This window comes from Archocentrus centrarchus, chromosome 5 (assembly GCF_007364275.1).
Source record: "Archocentrus centrarchus isolate MPI-CPG fArcCen1 chromosome 5, fArcCen1, whole genome shotgun sequence".
Taxonomy (NCBI): Eukaryota; Metazoa; Chordata; class Actinopteri; order Cichliformes; family Cichlidae; genus Archocentrus; species Archocentrus centrarchus.
Window position 1 is genome coordinate 21,784,062 of NC_044350.1, and position 15,134 is coordinate 21,799,195.

Sequence of the window (15,134 nt, forward strand, 5' to 3'; positions counted from 1 at the left end):
TATTGTTGTGAGAAAATATTGTCTCGGGCAGATTATAGATCTTGCAATACAATTTAAATGACAAGATCAAAAATCTCCTGTGCCACCAATGAAAAAACAAACAAACAAACAAAGCTGTAGGCAGGTGCAGCTGCTGCTGCCTACAGACTTAAGGTCTTGTGCCTCCTCGCTTCTAGAGAATATGTTCCGACATGTTGGTGAATACCATCACTATTACAAAGAGCTACGTAGCATCATACATAAATCTTTTCAATATTTTACTTTTTAAATAACACTCTCGACTGCCACAAATTATAAATTAAAATCTAAACTCGATTTTTGCATTCCTTAAATTACTTCATGTAAGCTGATATAAACATACATTTACATATTTACAAAACTATACACATGCACTTTTACTACACTGAGGTTGTATACATATATGTATATGCTGTACTCACACACGGGTGCGCGCACACACCCACACACACACACACACACACACACACACACACACACACACAGGGTTTTGCCACACATATGGCTCCAGGAGTCACCAATCCCACTCTTAAAACTAACCATTTGTGCTTTTCAAGTCTTCTCAGCCAGATTTGCAAACAAGTGATAGATCTTCAGTAAATATCGCAGTAGACTTTTTCCCCCCCATAACAATCCATTTCACCTCTGTAGTGGCTTCACATCTTGCTAACCCGGTAGCTGCACCGGGTTCTCCGACATTCTCGTATCATAGTACAGTTTCACAATATGGAAAATTAAGTAAACACTCTAAAGTCCCACCAACGACACATCATAGCTGGACTGAGAGTTTGCCACGGCATCCCTTTGAGCAAATGTGATCATTTGCAAAGAAAAAAAAAAGGAAGTGACTCATTTCTGATTATCAATTTTGTGCTCAAATATAAAATATTGTAATAATGGTTTAAAAAAAAAAATAAAAAATCAAACTCCCTTTTTTAAAAAAAAATTGACCTCAAGTGGCATGACCCTTGCTGGCAGAATACAGTAAAAAAAAACAAAAACCTTTGACATCACTGCAGGATTATGCAGCTACAATGTGAGAGCATACTGAGAGTGTGAGAAGTATGCTGAGATTTCCAAAAATCTGCAGCATTTAGGCATCCCGAGATGCTCAGAAATGTCAGTCAGGGAACACATGACACACGATTAAGGTGCATATACCACGAAATTCTCTGAACTGCTGAACAAACATGAGCCTATCATCAGCCTCCTAAAATAATGGCCTAAACCATTTTTTTTTTACAAAAAAATTATTTTTGCCTAAATCATGGGCATGGGTTTTTTGTTTTCTGAAAAAAATGACTTGGGCCATAATTTTAGGAGAGCGACAATAAGGAGAACGGATTCCTGGAGTCAAGTTATAGGCTCCCCTTCTGGCATAGTTTCAGTGTGAATGTCTGCAGTAGCATGTTAGATGTGATGTGAATATTAGAATATTATCCATCCATCGCTGCTTAACCAGGTTACAGGGCCAGCAGCCTAAGCAGAAACGCCCAGACCTTCTTCTCCTCAGCCACCTCCCTCAACCAGTTGTGGGGAGACCCTGAGGCATTCTCAAGGCAGCTGAGAGACATAATCTCTCTGACATTTCCTGGGTCCTCCTCCCAGTTGGATGTGCCCCAAAACACTTCGCCTAGAAGGCACGTAGGAGGCATCCTAGACAAATGCCTGAACCACCTCAACTGGCTCCTTTTCAAGCAGCGGCTCTACTCTGAGCTCCTCCTGAATAACGAAGCTCCTCACCCTATTGCTAAGGGAGATCCCAGGAACCCTTTGGAGGAAGCTCACTTTCACCGCTTACATCCACAATCCCAATCTCAGTCTCACCACCCACAACTTGTGGCAATAGAAGAGAGCAGTGGTAAATGCACTGATATGGCTTTGCAGACCAGTAGGTTATCTGCAACACTGCAGATGCTGCACCAATCTGTCTGTCAAACTCTTGCTGAAAATTAATGGAAGAAAATTGATAGCAACTGAAAAAGGGGGGGGGGGTCTGAAGGAACAGCTTATATATTGCACGCAGATAACATACAATTATTATTGTTATAGAGAAGTTCTGAAGACAAAAATATGGCCATAGCTGTCCAAGTCCAGATATGACGTGAATCTCAAGTGGAACTTTCACACTTCAGTATACACAGTGACATTTCAATGGCAAATACAATCTAAATATATTTTCAATCAAGACAGTCCTGTTTACGATTAAATAATTACACTTTTCTCACAAAAGTCTTGACTCACTTTGGCCTAAAATAAAAACTTTATATGAACACGTAGCAACAGTGGTTGTGTAAAACAATTTTTTAAAAAATTACACAAATAAATGAACAAGTAAATCTACAAAAAAAAGCACTTTTTTTCCTTCTCATTAAAAAAAAAAAAAAGAAAATCAGAGCCAACAGTTTTATGCAGAAAACCTTCAAATACCACACCTGTTGAGAATTTAAGCCTTTGTTTTACTATCCCGCATTTTTAAGAGCATTGAAGAAGCTTTATACATATGGCCAGGCAGCTTATTTAGGATGATAAAATCTTTCAAATAAAATTTATATAAAATTGGAGGGTGTGAAGTTCAGATTTCCTCTCACGTGGTTTAAATGTACCATAGCTCGGTCATAAGCAGTGTGTACAGACTTGCGAACGCTGGGTTTCTTGCCTTCCATTAAACGCAGCTTGTCTACAGTGTCGTCGATTCCCAGCGGCAGCAGTTTGTTACGAGGGAGCCACTGCCTGAAAACAAACAGGGACAATTTTAAAAAAAAATTTTAGGTGACCAAAACCACTGCTAAATTCAGCATGTGGACTTTTTCCTTTTTAAAAAAAAAATCCCCAACTCTATGAATCTCACCAAGTTCTTTTGGTGTCAAAGAAGAGCACTAAAAAGAGCTTCTGGCCTTCTTCTGTTTGCCTCCATTCGCCTAATTTGAGCACCTCCACGGGAGGCACAGGAATGGGTATGCCATTGTGGAGAAGTCCTTCCTGGGGCATGTCAGGATCAACAATCTGTAACGGTGGATTATGTTAGCTACAGCACATTTAGTAACAAAAGAACAAGGTTTTAATGAAGTGTGAGAATAAATACATCCTCACCATTGCCGGATATGATGGATATCCCCTGCATTTGGCCCAAACTAGGTCCAGAGGTGCAAGTTTGGTCTCGCTATCTAAAGACAGAAGTGTAGACTTTCCTGTGAACAGGATATCCCAATATATGCAATTAATTTGCATTCATGACAGCTCCTGAGCCCAAACTGATAATTAATTCAAACCGAAACTGCACTTGATGTTTTGCTTATATGTGCAGACACTTAAATTATGCTTCTACATACAAAACAGAGCCATTTGACTGTATTTTGTCTTCTGATGATACACACCAGACCCAGAGATGTCTCCATTCTCACTGCTAGGAACTTTAGCCAAAGCAGGTTTACCACGACTGCGTTTGGGAGGGGAGACACTGCAGAGAGGAGAGGAAACCAAAAGAGGAAGGTCCTTTTCAGTTCATGTGAAATTTATAAATTTATGGCAAAAATGAACGCTTCACTTCAGCACTTGTTTTTCTTGTCCTACTCACCTTAGGTTAGGGTCATCATCATCGTGGTCTGCAGAGCTGTGCTTTCCATTTGTCAGGCCTAGCAACACCACAAATAGTATGGTAACAAATACAGACTTTCTTTAAAATCTGTAATGCAGTGATTCAACCCGTCCTTACCTCCTTCTGTGGCTGGAGGAGGGAGTTTGTCTGCCTCACTTTCTGAGCTGTGGCCTCTGGACCTCAGGTGGTGTGAGGAGGGAGAGGGAGGTGCTGGGGAGGCATTTGGAGTAGGAGGTAAGGTGGTGATATTATTCACGCTGGGTGATTCTGGGCTGGCAGGGGTGCTATCCAACCCGTTACTTTTAGCCTCAGAGGTTTTGCCATTCTGTTGCGGAGGGGACTTGTTTTTCACCATCCGCGCGCCATTTTTAGCTTTCTTAAACAAAACTGATGTGCGACGACCAACTCCGACCAAAGGCAGAGTTGGCGGCGTGCCCAGTGGTGTGACCTCATGAACAGCCTCCGGCTGTGAAGAAGGAGTTTCTCCAACTTCAGCCTCATCTTCACCTTGGCTTTTGCTTCCACTCCGGGATGATCTCTGGCGCTTGTAGGAACGTCCGGGTGACCTTCGTCCTCCCGTTACAATGCCCAGGACTGGGGGTTCCAGGGGAGCATCGCCTGGCAATGGTGATGATACTGGGCAGGTAATCTCTAGTACAGGTGGAGAGTCATCTGGATCAAAAATAATATTTTTTTTCAGGATCAAAAATAATATGTTAATCTTACAAGTAATTCATTACCTAAAAGCTCCAGTTATGCACTGGATGCAGATTTTCCAGTGTGAGAATTGCATTTCACTAACTGACTGTAAGATTAAAAAACCATGACATCTCGATGCGTGATATTAATTTATGAATTAAGTGATAAAAACAATAATAATTGTAATAATGCATAAATAGCACCATTACTGGCCTGATTTTATCACAAAGGTCATAAAACAAACAAAAAATACCTGCTCCAGAATTTGACACTGCTGTCATTAGTCCATTATCCACATTTGTTTTCTCCTTTTTCTTTTCCTTTTCCTCCTCATCTTCTGCCTCCTCCTCCTCTCCCTCTTCTTTTTCTTCTTCCTTTCCGCCCTCCTCCTTCTCATTACCATTCACAGACTGAGCGCTTTGCTGCTGCTGCTGGTTCATCTTCTGCCTCAGAGTGTTGATCTCTCTGCGCAGCAGTCTAATGCGTTTGGTGCGGCCACCACTGGTACGCATGGACGTGACCATGTCTAGTTTATCCAGTAAGGCCTTTAGCTGGTCCTCTGTGGTTAAGTGCAGTCTGTTCTCGGGGTCCAGCAGAGAGTCAACTATAGTTTATTACCACAGAAACAAGAAGAAAGAGGGGGAAAAAAAGTTAAATGAACAAATGAAGCGTGAGGGTTACATTCAAGAAAAGACATGATCTAGGTCCTCTGCTCAACTCACCATCATCCCATGTACAATTGTAGAAGCCATGTTTGTTTGGAGATTCTGGCAGGTGCATGCCAGTACTGGGGTCCAGGCCAATGTTCTGAGACTGCCTGTGGGCGTGACGGAGAACAGCACCCCCCACCTCACGCAGCTGTAAGGCTGCTCTGTGGAACATGGTGTCCTTGGAGTTGTACTTGAGGCAGTTGGAGATCATGAGGTCGAAGTCCTTTTCTAGGTCAGTGATGGAGCAATAGGCATGCCCCTCCAGTTTGGTGCGCATGGTGGAGAAGTCCATGGGTTGCGAAATAAACTCCAGGTAGTCTGGGACCTCAGTGAATCAAACAAATAACAATGTCAGCAGCGTTACAGTATAGCCAAAGTAACCGTGCTGCTGAGTGAAGTTTGCATTTAAGAACAGGCTGTTTTCTAATGGCACCAACCTCTGACAGATTGACAGGCTGAGAGAAGATTTTGGCCATGTCCTTTTCTTGTAGTTGGTCCAAGGTGGATCTCAGAAGCACCAGCGCAGGGGTCAACTTCAGCTCAAGAGCAGCCTGCTGAATTTTCATCTGAGTGTGGTGACAAAATCACACAGAATAGAGTACAAGCTCACTCTGCAGGGTGCAAATGAATGACAAATGCTGCAGGAAGCAGAAATTCATTTATTCTCTGCTATTTTAATTTCTTCTCATCGGCTGATGAATTCTTCAAAGGATTCAATGTTTGATGTATAAAATGTCAAAAACAGCAAAATTTTCAGAACTCAAAAGTAGCATTTAAATACCTGTTTTTATCCCACTGTGAAATATTCAGACACCTCAAATCATAGATCAACAACTACTTGGATTTTGGGCAATTCTGCTAGAAAAATTACCTCAATGATTGAATAATCTCCAAAACTATGCAGATTGATTCAGCTCCAGTGCCTTCCGCGCTAATGAATGGCAATATCTGAATTTCAATAACTCAATACCCCAGATAAATATAACTCATCTCATGTCTCAGACTTGCTTTTAAACACACCTGTTCTCTCTTTAGCCTCTCCCTCTTGCGGATGAGCTCCACCAAAAGCCTCGCTCTTTCCAGGTCTTGCCTCAACTTTTGCCAGTATCGTAATTCCTCTCTTGCAGCGCTCAGCTTTTCATCAGGCTCCCTCTGAAAATGACAGATACAGCTTTAAAAATACACCATAAATACTGTTTCTGACAGTATTTTATTTCTGGTGGTGGGGGGCAGTGAGGAGACATTTTAGCTCCCTTTGGTGTTCCCTTTTCCAACAAGTCACTTGGCAAAAATCTGGAGCCACACTTCCAAAGTTGTTAATATAGAATAAAACATTTAAAGAAAGAAAAAAAGTCATCTTTAAATTTTCTTTACCTGCTCTGTATTGCTTAGAACATTTTAGCCATCTCATAATATTTCAAGTGAGCAGCCAATAAATAATAACACATTTTTCACAACATTTTACAGGCCACCACCCTTTGCAGCAGTAGAAGTGTGAAGGATTGTGTGGAAGCTTGCCATATTCAAAATCACCCATTGCAAAGTGTGATATCTGGGCTTATGTTGGATTTCAGCGCGTGAGGACAGAGAACAAGGTGTGAAGTGATTTTATTCCAGCGACTTGGCTGATTCTCATTTGAACAGACTGGTTCTCTGAAGGCCTCAGATTTCTTCCAAATCAGTGTAGATGTCAGCTTTACAGAAGTGAGAGATGCAGCCACAGTCACGTGGGTCAGCGACAGAAAAACCACAGGTGCTTAATTTGCAGTCACGTGTGAATGCAAAAAACGTAGACTGTTATTTTAGTCTACATGTTATGTTCAGTCACTAACACGCCACTTCAGTGTAGTTAGTATAGTAACTATTATGGTACAGGTACATTCAATGACATTTCTCCTCACCTGCTCTGCAGTCCTGTGGGTCTGTAGGTGGGAATGAAGCCGCCGTATTAAAGGCATCCCATTTCGCGACTGTCGTTTCAGTAACCAGTAGTTATGAAGCCTCTGCATGAACTGGTTCTTTCTCTGGACTTCAACTCCTGTGCAGATCTTGTTTAGCCTGTTGAGACACAATGTAACAGTTTAAAGATTAAAAATTGTGGGGAAACACTAGCATTAATAATGTCACCACTGGATAGTGACATCACGATAAAGCTGTTTTAAGTATCTGTAAAAAACTCAGTGTAATAGATTAAAAATCAAACAGATGGTAAAGTATAAAATTTTCTATGGTATGCAAATAACACACCTGTGAGAGGGGATCTGAGGCACAAGCAACACAGGAATATTGGAACGACGTGATGACCCACCGGACCCTTTGGAATTCTTCTTTTTCTGGCCTTTGGTAGCCTTTTTGTTTGGTGTTGAGGGGGGGCTTTGAGTATAAGATCTCTGACCCCGATTACCCCTGCCCCCCACTAGCCTTCCTTCCACCGACTCATCTCCAGACCCGTCTCGCCGAGACCCAACAGGAGAGTGATGCTCACAGAAAGCGGTCTTCTTCACAGAGAAGGTGGTGCCGTTAACACTCGTCTCCCGAACTGGGTCTATCTTCATGAACAAGCCAGCCTTCTGGGCACAGGTGACGTGAAAAGCCCTGTAACAGTTGGCTTTGTGGCACTGAATGGATGCTCCCCTGCCTTTCTGCTTACACAGGTAGCAGGTGAGCTTCCAGCGAGCAGGAGGGATGTTACTGACCCCTTCAACGGGCTCCAGGAACACCGTGTTGGCAAAGCAAACCTCTGGGATCCATATGGCACAGACAACATGGGCCCAACGCCCATCACTTGTCTGTTTGAAGGCACCTCCTCTGTTGGGACAGAGAACACAGTCTACAGGGCGGGAGGGGGACTGCAGGCAGCAGCGGCACAGCCACTGGCCCTCAGGGACATAGGGCACACCATAACACTCCTGGTGGACAGCCAGGTTACAGATGTCGCAGAACAGGATGACGTTACTGTTCAGACATTCGTCATCCAAGCAGACGCAACAGAAGGCATCCTCATCAACAGCATTCTGGGACAGAGCCTGGCTGCGGGACTCCAAGATGGATTCCCTCTCCAGGCGGTCGATAAGCAGCTCAAAAGTGTCCGGAGATACAGATGCATGGCCATCGGACACCCTCTTCTGGTTCACCATCTCCAGCCAGGCAAGGTCCTCCTCGTCCATGTCGTACTCTGCCACGCTGTCCTGCTCCTCCCCAGATTTTTCTATGTAACGGTAGTAGGCTGCTGGAAGAGGAGGCGCCTCTGTGGGGGAAACTGAACTCAGCATGCGGAAGGTCGGCTCTGGCAGAGGGGTTTGGAGAGCCGGGTGCTGAAAGGAAAACGTAGATCCCGTGTGCTGATGGGAGCCAGACCGCTGATTCTGGTTTGATGTATTTTTACCACTCCTCCTGCTTTTACTGTTTGCAGGTTTCCTCCATGTCTTGGTTTTACTCTGCGTTTGCTCGCTGTTCTCCTTGTTACTGTTGCACTCGGCAATGTCCTGGGCCATCATCTCGTCCTCTGTAATAACTGGCAAAGGATCTGTGATGTTAATCCGATGGAGCCTTCCATCTAGGTCCACTTCCACTATTTTCTGAGCCTGAGCGTATGTCAAAGTCTCCCTGGATGGAGAAAGCTGCAGTCTGTAAGGCGAGGGGGGCCGCAACTGGCCGGATGTACCCCTGCCTCTGCCTCTCCCTCTGCCTCGACCCCTACCCATCCTGAGTCTACTAACAACTGTCTCGCATTCCCAGCTCCTCGTCTTCTGCATGGGACAAGGCACTAGCTCCCTTGAAGACAGAGAAGAAAAACATGTTTAATGCAATGATTCAAATTGCTGTGCCAACACCCTTTTCTACTTTCTGTAATTATATGCAAAGATTTACTGTAGCTGGTGTATATTCATATTGGAAAGCATGGAAGCTTGGGAAAGATCCAGAGGGCCTATATATAATATATATATATATATATATATAACAAAATTCTTCTGGAAGCAAATCTCGCCACTTAGCAGCCACCTTGGTAGCATATTTAGGTGCTATTTTGAATCGTGTAAGAGGCAAAATAACTATCATTTAAATGGGGCATTAAACCTGCATGTATACAATTAACAGTCTGGTCATTTTCTTCTACTGTGCAAAAATTCACAACAACATGGCTTCATTAAAAGCATAATCCAAAGTGTTGTGACATGATTGCCATCTCCACTTCAGTTGTGCATGTGCGTCAGACAACAACGCAACTGGACAACTGCTGTTTTTGCCATTGCAGATTTCAAGTCATGCTTCTTGAATCCTGGTTTAGCTCACTGGGTTGAGCAGGTGACCCCCCTTCCCCATGACATTTAGCTGATGTGGAGGGCTGGGTTCAAATCTGCCCTGAGGTTGTTGAGTGTGTGGTTTCCCTCTGGTCTCCCAGCTTTACTATCTTATCAGATAAAGATTAAAAAGCCCAAATACATATTTATTTAAAAAAACATCAGGATTCTTTCAGTGCCGTATCTCTGTCTAAAGTGATCACATTGTTTGTATTAAAAATGATAGCATATTGAATAATCGGAAAAATTCATATTTAAACTGTCAATTTAATTTTGTTTCTACAAGACAAGCTACATGTAATTTTTGGCTGTAATTTTCTTCTTTTTGCAAGGTATTTTATTGTGCACCTGTTGGGTGTACATTTCTGTATATCTAGTTTATATATTTTCCTCATAATGTTGTGCACCTTTGTCATTCTGAGTTAACCTTATATGTAGCACCATGGTATTGGAGGAATGCTGTTTTGTCTCACAATGTACAGTACTACCTGTATAAGGCTGATACAACAAAGTGGCTTGACTTGATGTTGTGCTGTATATGTTGTGCACTAACATCAGAATCCAATTTGACAAAGGTCCATCTGTTTTTCTATTATTTGTATTATTATTGAACTATTTCAATATTAGTGAATAGCTCAATTTATCTAAATCAAATTTACTGATCAAAATAAAGTATCACATAATCTGCTGTGGCAGATAAGGCAGTTTTTGTAGGACAGTGGTTCTTAATGTGTTTTTGCGTGTGTAATTTAAGGTCACACCCCAGCCTTCACACATTAGGCACATTTTTATCACCAAGTTGCCAGGGTAAGAAAAAAAAGCCCACAAAACAAAGTGTTATAATGAGGTAATTACAATATACTGCTTTAATCCATTAAAAATAACATTAACAAGCTTTAGGCATTTATTTTTCCCCTAAAAGCTTGCTTTATTTTGTTACTGGTATATATATATATATTTAAATTCTTGGACATAATAACTACAGTCTAAAAGGGGTCAGCTCTGGTGCTGTGCTCTGTAATAACACAGCAAGCACTCATGTTGCACAAACACAGCTACAGTAACTTGCACTGCTTGCATCTCGGCTGTCTCTCCATTGGTCCAACGTGAATCTGTAACCCGGCCATAAGCGTCTCCCACCAATCAAATGCTAGCAACTTGGTTTTTTCCTACCCCCTTGTTGCTGTGCCTAGTTAGGTTGAAGAGCGCTAAATACCAACCCGAGTATCTAACATCTGTCAGCCATTTTAGGCGCACAACAGCAGAGACAACGACTGTACTGCAAGTTGATTAGCAGCCCAATTATACATGCAAACAGCAGCCAGAGAGCAGGTGCACTGTATGCACCGAGCCCGAATGCATAAATTACATTGCATGTACGCATTAGATCACGACAGTGCAAACGTGCAACGTTTCGGGTATTGCTTTGTACTCCAGACCCCTGCAAAAAAAAGGCTGTCTCTTTGCCGATGTGAAAACGTTCCTCGGTCGGACAGGACACACGGATGCCGTGTGACAGAGAGGCAGAATTTCCTATCAGTGTTGAAAGCGCTTAAAAAAAAAGAAACCACCAGAGTCGTTTACCTTGTTCAGTCGTCCTCTGCAGTGCGAGTGCCCGACAGAAAAACTGCACCAAGCTAAATGTCAGCTACTGACAGACTACAATCAAGGCAGACATGCTAGCCGTTAGCTTAGCTAGCCGGTAATTTCAGGAGCGACAGCGTCATCTTCAGCACTCCCGTTCTCCGCCGTGACTGCGTTTCAACACACAAACTCGACCCGGTTTCATTGGTGTGGTTTCAACCTTTCAAACGATAGTGGTCATCAACGTGGGGACAGCAAAATCCCGAAGATATCAAATTAATGTACCTTGGATGAGGCTAAATATTCAGTCAAGATGGCTTGAAAAATACGCCCCTTTAGAAAAAACCACCTCAGCCAATCGTAGGGCGCCGCTTCCCCTCGCATGCAACGCGCACCGACTTCTGATTGGTCGGTGCGGTAAAGCGGACTCATCGGACTCTGTCTGGAGCTCATCGTGGAAAGAAGCGGTAAAGAAAACAACCCGACATTTATTGCGCGCCTTCTGGCCATGTCTCCGTCTCCCCCAGACCAGATACTGTACCTGTTTAGACACATTTTCAGCATGCGGGTTATTTTGTGGAGCTCGTAGCAGAAATTATCAATAAAGGAACCACATTATTATGCTTATAATGAACATTGTTTTGAGCAAACCCAAGAGCCATAGTATAATTCGGCAGCTTTTTCGTTTATATTCTTACTATTAGTTTTACACAATAATCTGAACTTAACAGCAGCAACTAATGATATGAGTCTCGATTTATGCTGTGAAATTCAGATGGCAGTGTCAGAATTTGCTGTAAAGAACATGAAAGCATGGATCCATCCTGCCTTGTATCAGACTGCTACTGGTGGTGTAATGGTGTGAAGAATATTTTCTTGGCCCCTTGGTAGCAACTGAGCATCGTTTAAACACCACAGCCTACTTGAGTATTGTTGCTGAACATGCCCTTCCCTTTATCACCACAGTGTACCAAAGCTGGTTTCTTCAACATGACAGTGAGTTCACTGTACTCAAATTGCTTCCACAGTCACCAGATCTCAATCCAACACAGTACCTCTGAGATGTGGTGAAACAGAAGATTTTCATCATGGATATGCAGCTGACAAACCTACAGCAACTGTATGATGATATCGTGTCAATATGGACCATAATCTTTGAGCAGTGTTTCCAGCATCTTATTGAATCTATGCCAAGAAAAATTAAGGCAGTTCTGAAGGCAGAAAGGGGTGCAACCCAGTACTAGAAAGGTGTTCCTTACATATACAATGTATCTAATATGCCTATATATATATTTTACATTCTGGTGGTTTTCCTTTGGCTCTGGCTAAAACTTCTTTGTGGGATGTCAAAACCTCCATTCTGCAGGGGAAAAACCCTGACAAAACAAAGAAACAACATCAAGTCATTCACCAGCAGCAGTGCTGAATTGGGCACTTTTTTGGCCACCATGAGGTGGTGGCTTCAGAGACTGTTACAGGCCCAGCAAGAGCCACCAACAACCAGGCAGTGGTCCCGCAGACCGCCGAGGAACAACAAACGCTCCGTAGTGCAAACATACAGAATACAGCTGGTCCTGGTGGTGTCCCGGGATGGGTCCTGCGAGACTGTGCAGGCGCTCATCAGAAGGAAAAAAAGGTGGATCACCAGCCTCCAGTGATAAATGGGGACGGTTTGGAGAGGGTGTCAACATTTAAGTTCCTGGGCACACACACACACATATATATATATATATATATATATATATATATATATATATATATATATATATATATATATATATATATATATATATATATATATATATATATATATATATATATATATATCAGAGCACCTCAGGTGGACAAACAACACAGACTATTTGATCAGGAAGGCACAGCAGCGAGTCCACTTCCTCAGAGTTCTCAGGAAGATCAACCTGCCACAGCATCTGGTGGTGTCTTCCTATCACCGCTCCATCAAATGCCCATCAGATGCCATAGGTCAGGTGGCATCTTGCTGTGGTACAGCAGCAGCTCTGCATTTTACAAAGTGAGTGCAGTGAGTAATCAGAACCACAGAGAAAATAAAAAACGCAGCGATATCTTCACATCCCGCTGCCTTCAAAAAGCAACAGACATCATTAGGGACCCATCATCCTGCCCACTATCTCTATGAACTTCTGCCTTTGAGCAGACAATACAGGAGATTGAGCACTAGATTTTTGAACAGTTTTTACACAAAGGCCATCACCATCCTGAATGCTATTAAATCACATAAACAATGAGTTACATATGACAAATCTGAAATTACTAACCGCTCTTCTTCTTATTATCTTATCCGCAGACCTTACCACTCAGCTGGAGAGGGTAATCTCAAAACACGTTCCCATACCGGGAGTCGAACCCGGGCCGCCTGGGTGAAAACCAGGAATCCTAACCGCTAGACCATATGGGACTTACACTAAGACACGTGGTGGTAGGGTGGAAAGTAAATAAACGCGTACGTAAAGTAAAGTAAAGCGTCAAACGTTTAGCCAATATTTTGTTACCGTACTAGCTTTTCTGGTCGTTTCAGTCAATCACAGTCTCTCCCAGTGGATGCAGCTGTTGCTGTTTCATTCAGATCCATCTGTGACGATTTTCTGCCTGCAGTGGATTTACAAAGTCGGAGGGGAAAAATAATAACCCAACACTTGCTGAATGAAGTTTCATTAAATTACTTTGAAACCACCCCAGTAGTTTTTCTCTTCCTTTCTTTCTTTTTTTACAACATCAATGCAACAGACCGTCTCCATGACAGCGGTTCAAGCTCCACCCACTTCAGATGTAAGCGGACGTTTGGTAGCTCCGTGTAGATTGTTTCAGGCACATAATCACACGAAAGGAAACACAATCGGATGTGAAAAGCTGAAAGGCCTTCCATGAGACTATTTTTTTTTTTAATTTTATTTAATTTTTCTTTCAACTGAGTGCCTCGTGCATGTTAAAGAGAATTTAGAACCAAACTTCTTTGTTTCTCCAGCAGAACATAAATTAAGTATAATAAAAACGTTTTTGCACTGAATTAATTTCAAATAAAATTTTGAGTTTTTATTCAGTTTTATTCCGTTTAAGCAACTTTTGTGATGTTTGCACAACTAGTTATGAATATCCTTTGAAAATGCCTTGAAGTATATCCAAGAAATACAGTCAGAGAGTAAACACATGACCTCAGTATTTGCATCATGGTGTTTAAGTGTACTCCATGACAGTGTACAGCAGGCTATTACTGAATTTTGGTCCCCGTTTTCATTTTATTGAACTGCTTTGTCATTTTTCTTGGTGCTGACCTTTTTGGCACGTGTCCTTGTGTTTCCCTGGGCTTTTCTCATCTCTCTCTTGTGTACCCCCTGGTCTCCTTAAATCCTCTGCTCTCCTGTGACCTAGAAAGTGAACTCAGTACCGCGTGTTGAAGCATGCCAGAGGAGAGAGGACAGCAGAGGATTGATCAGAGATGCATTGGTGCGTCCTTCGAGGGAACATATAACTTTTAAAGTGTGTTTGTGTGCTTCTTGTGTCTCTGTTTTAGCCACTTCCTGTTTTTTTTGGTTAGCACTGTACTAGTGAGATTTCTTTTTTTGTTGTATTTACTTCCTGTCCTTGTTTTTTCCTGTCTTTATGATTGCTTTCACCTTCCTCTTCAGTTTTGCTTGTGTTCAGCTTATTAGTTCTTTGTGTTTTTATTTGTTGTTTTTTGTTGTTGCTGGTTTTTTGTTGTTGTTTTTTTTTCAGTCAGCTTGTTTCTACATCTTTCCCAGTTCCTCATTATCCTTGCTGGTGTTCCTTATTCCAACCAAGTTTTTGGTTGGTTTACTGTGTTTGCTGCCAGCATGCTACAGCCCCTTGTATTTTTACAGTAAATGTTCTTAAATAAATCCTTTACTTCATATCCTCACACCCCATTCTTACACTGGACACCTTTTTGGCATAAAATCCTCCTTCTGGTGCAACATTTAATTTATTATGCACTCAAGTTATTGATCCTGCCACCAGCCAAATGGACAAAACAGAAGGTAACAAATTTAGCTATAATCAGAATTATTATATCTAAATGTGTGACCTTCTGCTCCAGTTGAGGTTTGAATCCACTCTAGGGCCTTTCTGTGGGACTTTGCACATTTTCCCCTCTATGACAGCTGGGATAGGCTGCAGTAGAAGAAAATTGATGGATAGTTCAGTTGGCAAATTTTAGGAAAAAATGAT

General features: G+C 42.3%; 1 protein-coding gene and 1 non-coding gene across 8 annotated transcripts; both read right to left on the reverse strand.

Annotated features, from left to right (window-relative positions):
- Positions 1–13,676, reverse strand: brpf3a (bromodomain and PHD finger containing, 3a). 7 transcript variants are annotated; one of them, XM_030729392.1, is made up of 14 exons: positions 13,447–13,676; positions 12,209–12,286; positions 7,273–8,799; positions 6,927–7,083; positions 6,046–6,177; positions 5,463–5,591; positions 5,038–5,350; positions 4,569–4,919; positions 3,734–4,288; positions 3,596–3,653; positions 3,396–3,478; positions 3,112–3,185; positions 2,870–3,024; positions 1–2,751 (listed from the first exon to the last, which is right to left on the reverse strand). In XM_030729392.1, coding segments are annotated over exons 2-14 (3,720 nt in total). In that variant the 5' UTR covers positions 12,211–12,286; positions 13,447–13,676; the 3' UTR covers positions 1–2,567. The 7 variants fall into 7 exon arrangements, with proteins under 7 accessions (XP_030585252.1, XP_030585246.1, XP_030585247.1 ...); XM_030729386.1 differs by having other exon boundaries at positions 3,112–3,209; XM_030729387.1 differs by having other exon boundaries at positions 3,112–3,209; positions 13,442–13,676.
- On the reverse strand, positions 13,276–13,347 carry trnae-uuc (transfer RNA glutamic acid (anticodon UUC)). The gene has a single exon. It is a non-coding gene; the product is annotated as a tRNA-Glu (tRNA).
- Positions 13,677–15,134: the final 1,458 nt, after the last annotated feature.